Source organism: Artemia franciscana, chromosome 12, assembly GCF_032884065.1.
Source record: "Artemia franciscana chromosome 12, ASM3288406v1, whole genome shotgun sequence".
Lineage (NCBI taxonomy): Eukaryota > Metazoa > Arthropoda > Branchiopoda > Anostraca > Artemiidae > Artemia > Artemia franciscana.
The window spans coordinates 11,903,946-11,917,869 of NC_088874.1; the positions used below are offsets into that span (position 1 = coordinate 11,903,946).

Consider the following 13,924-nt stretch of genomic DNA (forward strand, 5'->3'; position numbering starts at 1 on the left):
CAAATGAACCTGATATACAACAATATTCCGTTTCGAATGATGGTCTGCACTAAGCTTTTAATATGAAAATGTCCAGTGCCTACCCCTGTCCACTACCAAAGATAAAATACAGGGACTCAATGAGTCCCTAGGTACTGGGCTACTTATGCATAAGAAAACAAAATTCTTTACTAAGTTTTGAAGTTTTTCTTTATTTCACCTTCTTTCGAAAAACCATCCTTGTGGTCCACTCTCCACAACAGAGTATATTTTGGGGAAATTTGGAGCACAAGAATTGTCTAGCCATTTTTAATTCCCGCACGGCAAAGAGAGGTGAGACATTGCCGACGAATAAATATAATTCGTATCGAGAAAAACCACATTCAACTTTTTACCAGTGTGTTGTCCAGCCGGGTTGTTTTTCAGGATACGATACATTTCGTCATCTGGAAAATGCTGTTTAAGGAGGGGGAAACTATTAAAATCGTCGGTTTTTTGCACTTGAATGAGTTGACTAAGGTATTGGGGAAGAAACTATAGTAATCTTAAAAAAAACAATTTTATTCAAGTACGTATTATCATTTTCATCTATTCTCCGTTTACAGTCTAAGAGTAGCAACTATTCATATGACTGGGGCATGATTTTATATAAAAGAACCACCTAACCATGTGCCAGCTACAAGTTCACCTTTCTGCAATCGTGCCAACACTGGTAATAGGAATTTCAAATCGTAGTTGGAATTGTGCATGTAAACTGGTAGAGAGTGTTGCTGTCTAACAATTACATTGCAAGATTTAGGAACGATCCACCTAAGGTTACTCCCTCTCGATGAAATTGAATTACTTCAGTAATCAAGGTCCCTCACAGGTATATCCCAGCTACCCCCAACTAAATTTATCTTGGAAAAGAAAGAGATATCCTTATTTTTAATTGCTAATTTATCTTCTGGAGTCATTGGATAATTTGTATTGCACAGCCATGAAATTGACTTGATAGCTGTTTTAATAAGCGCAACCATAGCTGCGCCTGCATAATCTTCACCACCCAGTGTCTCAAATATCTACTAGTTGCATGGTATTACTTGAGTCTGTTTACCCGTCGGAAAAAATGATTGCAATGGCTTCGTCTTCTTTGACACGATTCAAGTTTGATGCGTCACACACGTCCATGAATTTGGCTTCGATGTCTAATTCCACCTCATTGCTCTGCAAGAGCGAATTTTGAAAATTCTTAAATCGCAAGATGGTATTGTCACCATAATTCGTCGCCACGGACTGGTATCCATGACGCTTGTAGTACCTTAAGTGGTTTTTTAATTTTGATTCTATGCTGAATCTAAATACACCTTTGACAATAGTAGCATGTACCTCGTGTGTTCCATTTACCCTCACTTAAAACCTGTCTAATATGTGGAATAAGAAAAAATGTTCAATTGCATCAGGTTCACTAATAGAGAGGACATGCGTAGTGTTTCACTGATTCAATGGGTGGAGCTCTTGCTGAATATATTACCCCATTTTTATCTTTAAGTTCATCCTCTTCATATTCTGTATCGTAGTTTAACTCTGAAACCACAATATATAAATTCTCGTTAGCCCTCTCAAAAATGTCTATCCCCTTAAGTGTTATAGGATATTTTCCCCTTAAACAGTTAAAATTGACTTTAGGAAACTCGGCCCCTGCTATCCCCCAGTGACTACTCAATTGTCCAATTTTGCTCTGTTCATGTCCTACCAAGAGGACTGAATACTTGAAGACTCTAAGCCCGTATCGAAAGAAAAGTGTTGTAAGCCCTTAGGACCCTTTAAATACTGCATTATATATATATATATAAATAAACCTACTAGCCTGCTCCCATTTTCACTATGATTTTCCACCTTATTAAAATACAACCAACCCACTCTGACAAAGTGCCCTAAAAATTATGGAAGTCTGGCTGAAGCTTCCAAATTTCCGATTGCAGGTAATGCGAGTACACCCGATTTTTTATTAAATTTCTTTTTTGTGTGATAGATGCTTTCACACAGTCCCTATCGTTTCCCCCCCCCCTCCCCAAATTGTTTTTTAGAAGTGCCTGAATCTTGCTGATGTAGTAGTGTAATATGTCTACGAGATCCTTATGGATGCTACCACTTGTAATACCATTAAAGGAATCTCCAAACAGCTATAAAAACAAATATCATGCTAAGGGGTATCATTAAGATAAATTTCAGGCAATACAGAGGGTGAGCCACTTCAAATTTGTCCTGGTTCCCCCATATCGCTGTGACTGGTGGTCACCTGGTCGCCTAGTGCCTTTTTGACCTTTCTAGGTTGCACTTACAGTAAGAGATTGTCTAAAACTCCGCATCAAGGCCAAAATTCCTCACACTGCTTTCCGCATTAAAATTGGGAGAAAGTATACCAAAAAGGGCTTACCCCGCACTATAATCCCTCTCACCTTTCACTTTCTACTTGGGCTTTGCATAGAGTGTTGTGGGATTCCGAAGGTAATGCCAGCATGTGAACTTCGAAAAAAACCTTATTAGCTCATTGAAACACTCTTGATTTCATCCTGTGGGAGAATTTATATTAGGCTGAAAATAGAATATATTGTGCTTAAGAGTGAGCGTTTTGAGCTTGAAGGACCTCACTACTACCTATAGGTGTACTTATCATACATGGACCAGCAAAGTGACCCCTTTGGATGTTTCAATACCTAACTACCAGCTAAGAATTTAAAGACCACACATAGGCCCTCAAAGTGACTCTTTGGATTTATTGAGACCTAACTACCAGTAAAAAATTTAAACACTATAATTGGGCAACATGACCTTTTTAGGTCCATAGCCCTCACACTAAGAGCTATGGATTTAATTACAAGGAATTACCACGTAAGTTGTCCCCCTTCACGTTTCAGGTATTGCAATGTTCTAAAGAGTCTTAAAAAACTTACTGAGGGGGTATGGAGATCCATTGCTGCTTCTTTTTTTTCCCCGAAGACATCGTCCAGCAGACTCCTGATCCATCCTGGAAGATGATAATTGTTGTGTTGGAAAAAGAATTAAAAAAATTACTGTCTTGAAACATTTATGATTCTAAGCTGTGAAAAGGAATATCAATCTAAAGAATTTCAAATTCTTCTTCTTAGAAGGAACACATTTCAACACTAGAATACATTATTTTTAGATTCATGAAGATGTTTGGTTATTCCCGAAACGAATGTCTTATTCTTAGCTTTTTTTATCTTAAGACCGAGGGGCTTCTCATACTCCTCTACTTAGAGGCAACAGTAAAATAATTTTCAACAGTAGAATGCAGGATCTTAAAAACACCTTATTTTCAAAGCACTACTAATAGCTAAAAGCATGGTGAAAATTCCATTTGCTTTAGGACCGAGGGGCTCTTAAAACTATCAAAAAGATTCCTATAATGAACTAAAAGGAATGCGTTACTTTTTAAAGTTGGGGGATATCATCAATATTCTAAATAGTTTCGGGAAAAATTTAGTGTTTAGCGAAATGCCCTTCACAGAAAGGTTAATTTTTAAAATGGGGCAAAAAATAATCCCCCCCCCAAAATTTTTTTTTAGCGCTAATAAATATGCATCACGAGAAATATCAATAAATTCTACTTAAAATAAGATCAAGAGGTCCATCTTGCATGCTGGGCATAGAAGACCCCGCAGTTTGACTCTCATCATGCTAGGGAAGCGAAAGGGTAGCGTTCTCCTCTGACGTGTGGAGAGCAGAGGGTCCTGCATCGTGACTATTTAGGATGGGGGGTTCTCGCCTTGTATGGGGAATAGAATGGCCTGAAAGTCAATCTCGCATTGGAATCGCTGGTCCTGAAGGGTGTACAGTAGGGGTACACTATCATTTAACCTTTAACTTGTTCACCATCAGCAGTAAAACTTATCATCAGAGTTTTACTGCTGATGATGAACACTGTATATGTGTTCGAAATATCCAGTTAAATAATTTTATATCTGTTCACTGTCAATTAAAAGGTTTCATCCCTATTTTAAACTATTTTACTTTAATCAATGAGTTACCAAAGTAAAAAAGTCCTGAAGTTTTTTTTTCCGCCCATCACAGGTTTTTTAAGCAATTGAAGAAAAACCCCTCTGCTATCTAACAATTTTAGAAAGTTTAGGGTAAAGAAAAACTTGACGGTTTTTATAGCACTTTATGGTATTAACCAAGTGATATATAGCAATCACCAATTCTGTTGGTCTGTCTGTCGGTCTGTCTTTCTGTCGGTCCCGGTTTTGCTACTTTAGGCACTTCCAGGCAAGCTAGGACAATGAAATTTGGCAGGCGTATCAGGGACGGGACCAGATTAAATTAAAAATAGTCGATTTTCCAATTTGACCATCTGGAAGGGAGTGAGGGGCCGGTTAATTCGGAAAAAATAGAAAAAATGAAGTATTCTTAACTTATGTATGGGTGATGGAATCTTAATGAAATTTGAGTTTTGGAATGATATTTTGTCTCAAAGCTCTCATTTTAAATCCCAACCGGATCTGATGACATTGGAGGGAGTTGGAGGGGGGAAACCTAAAATCTTGGAAAACACTTTGAGTGGAGGAATCGGGATGAAACTTGATGGGAAAAATAAGCACAAGTCCCAGATATATGATTGACATAATCGGAATGGATCCGCTCTCTTTGGGGTTGTTGGGGGAGGGGTTAATTCTGAAAAACTAGAAAAAATGAAGTATTTTTAACTTACGAACGGGTTATCGGATCTCAATGAAATTTGATATTTAGAAGGATATCGTGTCTCAAAGCTCTTTATTTAAATCCTGACTGGATCTAGTGACGTTGGGGGAAGTTTGGGGTGGGGAAACCTAAAATCATAGAAAACGCTTAGATTGCAGGAATCGGGATGAAACTTGGTGGGGAAAATAAGCAAAAGTCTTACATACGTGATTTACATAATTGGAACGGATCCGATTTATTGGGGGAGGGGGGGGGTAATTCTGAAAAATAAGAAAAATTGACGTATTTTTAACTTACAAAGGAGTAATCGGATCTTCATGAATCTTCATATTTAGAAGGACCTCGTAACTCAGATCTCTTATTTTAAATCTCAACCGGATCAAGCGTAATTGGGAGGCAGTTGGTGGGGGGGGACTTGAAATCTTAGAAAATACTTAAGGCGGTGAGACCGGGATGAAACTGGATGGGAAGAATAAAAACCTGTCTAAGATACGTGACTAACATAAACGGACCGGATCTGCTCTTTTTGGTAGAATTGGAGGGAGGTTAATTTTGAAGATTTATGTATTTGTAACTTACGAAAGAGTGACCAGATCTTAATAAAATTTGATATTTAGAAGGATCTTGTGCTTTAAAGCTCATATTTTAAATTCCGACCAGATCCTGTGATGTTGGGGGGAATTATAATAATAATAATATTTATTTCTAACCCACTTACATCAAAAAGATAAATAGTGGAGTAAAAACTTGAAGAACAACGGAAAACAAATAACAAATAAAAAAACAAATAACAAAAAAACGAGAGTCAACAATAGACATTAATCATACAAACGAATCAGACCGTGGTAAGGCGACAAACGCCGATACGCCGTTTCTGAGAGCTTTTTGTGTAGATCAGTCAGCTTCTCAGTAATGTTCGGAAGATGGAACTTTTTGATTATCTTTCGATTCTTATACCACAGAGGAAGATAGAGAAGAAATTTACAGAAACGGAAATAAGAGGATCGAATATCGCTAATGTCTTTTTTCTTAAATATAGGGTAAAGCCCAGAAAGGTAAAGAACAGAATGATCGGAAAAAGTAGAATAAAGCTTACCAAGGGCAATACGATTGTATTTCCCTCGATTGGCTACAATTTTAGAGTAACCAATCTGGATTTTCACTCTAGCATCCCAGACAGCACGCTCCCGAAGAGTTTTAAGATTTTTTGTAAGTGTAATACCCAACCACCGGATCGAATCTACATGAGGGATAGAAAAATTTTGAAAAATTAGAGGCCTAGGAGAAGAGGGAACATTGAAAGAAAGATACTCACATTTATCAACATTAAGCGAAAGACCGATTTTAGTAAAAGAAGAAGAAACTTTATGAACCATCTGCGATAGACTGAGTTTAGACCGGCTAATTAGAAGAATGTCATCAGCATAAGCAAGGTAAGAAATATCACTCAAACCAACAAAACACATAGAAGAAATATTCTCAAGAATACCAGAGATACAAAATTTGAAAATACTAGGAGATAACACTCCACCCTGCCGTACGCTCCGACGAACAAGAACATTAGAAGATGAAAGGGCACCATTAGTTTTAATTCGAAGATAAGAATTACTATACCAAAACTTTAGAAGAAAAATAACTGAAAGGTTAATACCGTGACTATAAAGAGAGTAAAGAGCCTGACTATGTCCAACACTATCAAAAGCCTTAGAAAGATCAAGAGCACAAATATGAAGACCATACCCTTTAGCCGAAGCATCTTTAAGAAGGAAAGCAAGAGCACGGTGAGCGTGTTGGCACCCGATGCCAGACCGAAAACCAAACTGATTCTCCCCGAAATTAGCATTCATACTTATGAAAGGAAGTAGGATGTGTTCAAGGATTTTACTAAAATTACAAGCAACCGTGATAGGCCTGTAAGAAGAACAATCCAAAGGCGTCTTACCTCGTTTAAGTACAGAAGTGACAGTTCCACACAAAAAGCTGTCAGGAACGAGGGAACAACAAAGGTACATTTGGAAAAACAACTGTAAATGGAAAAACAAAGACGGGCAATTTATTTTTAGATGACAAGCACTGATACCGTCAATATCAAGAGAACTTGATTTCAATTTCTTAACAGATGCAATTACAGCGTCAACTGAAACGGGAATAACTTGTGCCTGAGTCAGGGAAGGCGGGAGAACCGAATCAAGCAGTTTCGAATAAAGCGCGTGCACTGCATAATTCAATTTGGAAAATATAACTCAATAGTGGTCAGACCATGCAGAAGGCGTAATGGGGCAATTAGGATTTGCCGAGTTATTTAAATTAGCTGAATTAATCACTTTGTCCCATTCTTTCTTATTGGTAGGATATTCTAACCCTTTGTAACGGCTCGATCGCAGACATTTCTTAAACTCACGCTTAGTTTTTTGTTTTATTTCAAACACATTCCCAGCTAATGGTCGACCGTTAGCAACCCATATACGCAGCCACAATTTGGCTTTATTTTTCACACTTTTCAGCTCAGGGTCACACGACCAGATTGGTTTCCTTGTACTTTTCCTCACTCGCTCTTGAGGGACAGCAACCTCCTCAGCGCGTTTTAAACACAACACGATTTGGTTGTAATAATGATTCAGATCGTAATTACTTTTAGTAGGACTAACACTCAGCTGGAGTAGATGAAAAGGTACACGTAAAGAACCAAGGAGAATGGCCAGGGTTGAAATATATAATGGCATATTAACATTTTTCCAATTACTCCGCACAAACCATTTAGAGGCAGGAGCACAAGCCTGGTCAGTACTATGTTTTCTAATCGAAAAGCATAGCGATAAAGGAAGGTGATCAATATCTTGCTAATCTTCGTGGACATGCACTGTTGAAGATGTAATGAACGGGGAACAAATCACGTGATCAATATCCGATAAGCTGCCGGAATTATGCACATACGAGAAGGGTAGATCCTTCGCAATTATTCTGTAATCAGGGAGACAATCAAGTAGTTTCACAGTACGAGCAGAATCACGTTTTACATCAGTGTTCATATCTCCAATAATAATAAATTCGTACCCATTTTTGCTTATACTTTGAAGGAGAGTTTTCAAACTAGAGCATGCTTTGGAGAATTTATTAAGCGATGTCATATTCTTCCCATCGTGAGGCAGGTAAGTGTTTATCAATACGGTTTTACCAAGTCTTATAGCCAATAAATGTTCATCAGAGAAATAGCATGACGGGGACAGAAAGCTGAGCTTTTGTTTTATAATACATGCTAAACCCCCTGAAGGCCTTCCAAAAGTAGATTTAGCATTTGTTGTGAAAACAAAGTGGGCGGAACTGCGGCGCAGGAAATTAACACTCGTTGCGCTCAAAAGATGTTCCTGAAAGCATACAATGTCAAACTTACTGTACAGTTCATCAATGGTCAGGTCCTTATTTTTTGTCCCATTAATATTGAAGGACACGAGTGATACTGATTCAGACATTAGTTTGTTTTCGGTAACTTGCGACTGACAATTGCTTTCAATTTAGGGCAAGTGAGGCTAAACGAAACATGATCACCTCCACAGTTTGCGCACTTAGGTGACAAATTGCAAGGCGAGTCTCTATCTGAAACATGAGGACCGGCACATCGCGCACATTTTGGTGTAACACTGGGACAAGACGACTGGAGATGGTCAGGGGATCGGTAATTGTTACAGCACCGGGGAATCGCTTTGAACTCATAAACACTTAGGATTTCGTATCCAACTTTGAGACCATATCTAAATGCTTCGACTCTTGATGTTGCATCAGAGAATTCAAGTTTTACTGCAAGCGATTTCCCTAGCCTAGAGGCACCAGAAACACCAGGGCACGATATCAGGTGGGACAGTTCAAAATCATGCGGGATTCCCTTCAGGAGTCCGTAAAACTTCTTGGTTAGAACTTTCGCAGAAGAGCCAGTAAACGCACTAGTCACCGATAAGCGGAAATCTTCAGCAACTGACTTATCTATATTGATAAACAGTTTGTCACGAACAGGGCGAATGCTAGTGATTGATTCGTGTCCATCGATCTGATCTATCAGATCTTTTCGTTTAATTGGGTCCGAAAGGGTAGATGGAAGGTTCGACACAACAATAGTAGCATGCGAGTCGGGAATTGCAGGTTTCGGCAGTTGCGGGTAATTCAGTTCATAAGCATCCAGCTTGGTGGCAACAACCTTGAGTAGTTGTTCCACGCGATTCACCTTTGTTGACAGCCTAGAATACGCAACTGCGGGCAAAACCGGGACCTCGGTTGGAGACTTGATCACATAAATCGGAGGTGATACCTCCTCAGAGTCCAGTTTCTTAATAAAATCAAGAATATCTTTCACATTGTTCGCAGAAGCTTTCGCACCGATGCGCCGGGGACAATTATCATTTGGCGCAACCTTCGCCCAAAATTCGCTTTTCGCATCAGCAATAACACCGCATTCAAAAAAGTCTATTGCGTGTTGAATAATAGTAGCTTCTTCAATACCTTCTTCCCAGTTGTTTTGCAAAAAGTTCATTACCGGGCAATGCACATACTCTCTGTTATCCATTATCCTTTACTGGGAAAAACCAGTCAAACTGGTCAAAGAGCACTACTGATTCATACTTATGCGTCACTATAATCCCTATTGCGAAATTTTGATTTTCTTCACAAAAAAATTACTGGATTAATAATGTCCATGCAATATCCAATTTAGATGTTGACACTTTGAACTCTGAATTGGTACTGATTGGAGGGGGAAACCGGAATTCTTGGAAAATGTGAAAATTGGGGTATTTTTATCTTACGAATAGATGATCGGATCTTAATGAAATTTGATTTTTCTAAAGAATTCATGTCTAAGAGCTCTTATTTCAAATCCCGACCAGATCGTTTGGCATTGGGGGGAGTTGGAGGGGGAAATCTTGGAAAAACACTTGGAGTGTAGGAATCGGGATGAAGCTTGGTCCTTGAATGTCCTTGATACGTGATTGACAGAATCGTACTGGATTTGCTCTCTTTGGGGGAGTTGGGGAGGGGTTCAGTGATTTGGCGAGTTTGGTGCTTCCGGACGTGCTAGGACGATGAAAATTGATAGGCGTGTCAGGGAGCTGCACAATTTGACTTGATAAAGTCGTTTTCCCATATTCGACCATCAGGGGGGCTAAAGGGAGAGGAAAAGTTAGAAAAAATTAGGTATTTATAACTTACGAGTGGGTGATCAGATCTTAATGAATTTTGATAATTAGAAGGACATCGTGACTTAGAGCTCTTATTTTAAATCCTGACCGGCATTAAGCCTCTGATTTTCCTTCTAAATCAATCTATTGATTCATAGAATTTTTTTAGAGCTCATACCATATGATTTCTTGGCTCTTAGCTCTTCTCGCCTCGTCACAAGTGCCATATGAGCTCTTAGCTCTTGTTTTATTGGCTCTTGTGGTTTTTTTTTATAAGAATCAGAGAAATAATTATGTATCACCCAAAGAAATTTTGATATGGAGGGAGCCCTGAAGGTTTTTCCTGTCCCACATGGGTTTTTAAATATACCGATGAAAGAAAAGGATTTGGTGGATTCTCTTGGTTTTAAAAAGACTAACAGCCACGGTAATCCTGTAGTAAGGAAGCCCTGCCTTTTTAGATTTTGTTTTAAAAGAAACTATATGGTAGCATGAAAAAGTAGGCATTTCCTATGACATAATAGACACATGCATCTCTTTGAAAATATTTTCTATGACGGAACATGCAACTGCATCTCGAAGAAGTTTGAAAAAAATGTCGGGATAGGGCCCTACTTAAATGCCTTATGCCGTCACTGCTACTCTTCGATTGGTGCTCTTGCCTACTGTTCTTATAATTTTTGTTTAATAAAATTTATTATGTGGCCTTAAATAAATATCCGTTTGGTAAAAAAAAAGATCTTCCTTAATGTTTGTATATAATAAATTTGTTTCGTTCTTGCAATTCTAGGGTGGTACCATCATTGGATCAGCTCGTTGTAAGGATTTTCGTGTGAGGGAAGGACGACTGAAGGCGGCCAGAAATTTAATAAACAGAGGTATAACAAACTTAGTCGTCATTGGTGGAGATGGATCTCTTACTGGTGCAAATTTATTTAGACACGAATGGTCATCACTTGTTGACGAGCTGGCTGAAAAGGGTAAAATACCTTGTTCATTTTGTCGGTCGTTCTACCACTTTTTGTTCCACTTACACTTTTTGCCAAGTTTCAAATATAAATTTTATTTTTTATAATTGGCAAGTTTCCTTAGCTCCTAGCCAAAAATGATCTTGAAATAGTCATGTTGTATTATATAATGGGCAGGGCTAGTTGAAGTAAGTATTTTTTTTTATTTAACAATCAGTGTCAGTTTCTGCAATACTCACAAGAGAGTATACTTTCTTTTTATGCCTGTCGTCTGAAAAGCCTTTGGCTAGTATTGTATAAATGAAATCGGATTTTCAATATAATCATATAGCTTAACTGTAATTTGTCAAATATACTTTGAATGTACTGAATCATTTGATTGTCTTCAAATCCTTTTTCGTATTCGTATTCGTTTAATAAAATAACTATCGTAACACTCGAAATGAACAATAAATTACGCTGCTTTTACAATCACAAAATGGTCACTAGTTAGATACACTTACGAAATATGGTACAACTTTTAATTGACTTGTTACATGCACTTACAAAATTAATTATCGTATTACTGCTCTTTCATAGTTTCATAAATAAGGCATAAATAATAAAATCTAATAATAGCTTAAAACTCAGACTTATAATATATTTTTTCCTTAAGTTTATTTCTTAATTCTTCATCCTTTTTATTTCATGAATTGTCATATCTTTGCTCTTTCGTGATTTTATTCCTCGATAAATAAGGGAGAACTTCGACCTTATAGTGACGGCAATTGGAACATACAGCGCCTTGCTTGTTCTTGTGTGATAATTGTGGCAATCAGACCTGACCTGAAACATGCCTGAGAAGCATAAAGGTAAATTACTATTATCATACTTTTACCAGCCAACAGCTGGTAAAATGTCTTGTATTCCATGCTCCAATCTCACTGAATTACTATAAGATTTATTTCAGAGTTAACCGATGACATTATTTTGAAAAAATCGAATTAGATTCAATACATTGGTACAGTCCCTTTTCTTAGGTAATGGGATAATCCACTGAAATTGTGTTTAATGTTTGATATTGACTGACTTAGGTCATTTACGTAAATAAAAAATAATAGCTGTCCGAGAATAGAGCCTTGTGGAACTCCACATATAATAAGAATAACTTGACGGACGTTTTGAGTCAATCTGAACATAATGTAGCCGTACTACTATGAATAGACGTAGAAATTTAAGCCCACTGCCTCGTATGCCATAAAAATCACACTAGAAGAAGCAGATTCTGGTCTACCGTATTGAAAGCCCTAGGTATGCCTAAAAATATTGCTAAAACCCTGTATCCTTCATCCAGCGCTTGATTGAATGCGGTGCTTAAATAGGCAACACCTCTTTCTGTTGTTCAACCAAGTCTAAATCAAAATTTAGTAGGATTTAACACATTACAACGCTTTGAATATGCATAGAGACGGGCAGCAAAGCACCTCTTAAACACGTGATAGCACAGGAAGAACAGAAATCAGCATATGATTTCCTAAATTATATGACTCACCACCCCTATAAACAGGAGTCTTAACAATGTGTCAAAAGCCCTATCTATGTTTAAAAATACTTTTAAAACCCTGTATCCTTCATCCAGCGCTTGATTGAATGTCCTACTTAAATATGCAACAGCTTTTTCTGTTTTTCAACCATGTCAAAATTCAAATTGGGTATGATTTAACGCATTACAACGCTCTAAATATGCATAGAGATGGACAGCAATGCACTTCTCCTAAACACGTGATAGCACAGGAAGAACAGAAATCAGTATATAATTTTCTTAAGTATTTGACTCATCGCCCTTATGAACAGGAGTCACACGAGCTTCTTTAAAATATGACAGGAAGAAATTCTAATTAATGCACAATTAAGTAGGGATAAAAGTGGCTTTTGGATTAGTGGCAGAATAAATTTAACCGCTCTTGACGATATGAAATGACTACCAGAGGCATTACTTTTCATTTCGTGGAGACACGGTTTCATCTCGCTTAATGATACAGGTGCTAAATACATTGAAACCTCAGATTCGGAATAACCAAGGTAATCAAAAAGGCTTGGATCGTATAACATCGGACATATTCCTTCATTAATACACTTTCTTATCGCTGAGAAGTAGTTTCTGAACATCTCTGAGACACCATCAGCACTTTTTAGTATTTCACTTTCTTGGTTTACAAATTCAAGTCGGATCGTTTTCACTGGCTGCTGTAGTATTTCCTTAACCATGCACCATGTTTTTGCTGGACGTTCCAATATTTCCTGAAACTTCCTCGAGGAAAATTTTCTTTTTCCTTTTATTAATAATTGATTAAGAACATTGTGGTAATTAATTTGTATTCTATCGTTTAAATCACTCCTATAATTATTTTCTTTTACGAAGTTGGCCTCTAATACGTATCGATTTTAAAAGGTCTTCAGTTACCCTTGGCTTCTTCGGGGTTGTCTTAAACCGTCTTTTTTCCTTTGATAATACTGTTCAAATTCCTTTTGGATAATTTGGTAAAACAAATCAAACCTCAATCAAATTAAATCAAATATAATCCCAATTCATATGCGATAAAAACATTCTTATAAGACAAGAAAATCGTTTTGTTGACATATTGCCAATAAAACTCATTCTTTAACCTAAAACTATTGCCGAAAGGAATAACATGTCTAGAAAACTCCAAAATGATCAGAATTTTCACTAACAGCAACACGGGATGAGGAGGAATCAGGGTTAACATTAGAGAATATATTATCGATGCATGTCGACGATGCATTCGTGACTCGTAGGTATGTTGATTGATAGAGGTATTCCAAATGATATGAAAATATTCAGTAGTCGGCTACAATTTATTGCATTTCGTTCAATCAGGTCACTGTTTGGATAACCCACAAAGAAACACGGGAGATTCACAGGCAACTATTCAAGCTGGGCTTCCACAAGATCAAAGAATTCATTATTTGAGGAAGGCGGCGGGTGGTACAGAAATTTTGAATAGCAAGAATAAACACCTAAACGAAGATGAAGTAACTCAAATAACTCAAACACCATCTTTTTATACACAGTTAAATTACTCTGAATGGCCACTTTAACATCCGGTC

At 37.5% G+C, this 13,924-nt stretch overlaps 1 protein-coding gene and 1 long non-coding RNA gene across 2 annotated transcripts in view; one reads left to right on the forward strand and one right to left on the reverse strand.

The window, feature by feature from the left end:
• The window catches only part of LOC136033690 (ATP-dependent 6-phosphofructokinase-like), a 171,165-nt gene that overhangs the window by 63,058 nt on the left and 94,183 nt on the right, over positions 1-13,924 (forward strand). Inside the window, exon 4 of the mRNA XM_065714537.1 lies at positions 10,639-10,828. Coding sequence (XP_065570609.1) covers positions 10,639-10,828 — 190 coding nt within the window. The remainder of the gene's footprint in view (positions 1-10,638; positions 10,829-13,924) is intronic.
• The window catches only part of LOC136033693 (uncharacterized), a 31,698-nt gene that overhangs the window by 12,956 nt on the left and 4,818 nt on the right, over positions 1-13,924 (reverse strand). Inside the window, exon 2 of the long non-coding RNA XR_010618997.1 lies at positions 2,916-2,989. This is a non-coding gene — a long non-coding RNA (uncharacterized LOC136033693). The remainder of the gene's footprint in view (positions 1-2,915; positions 2,990-13,924) is intronic.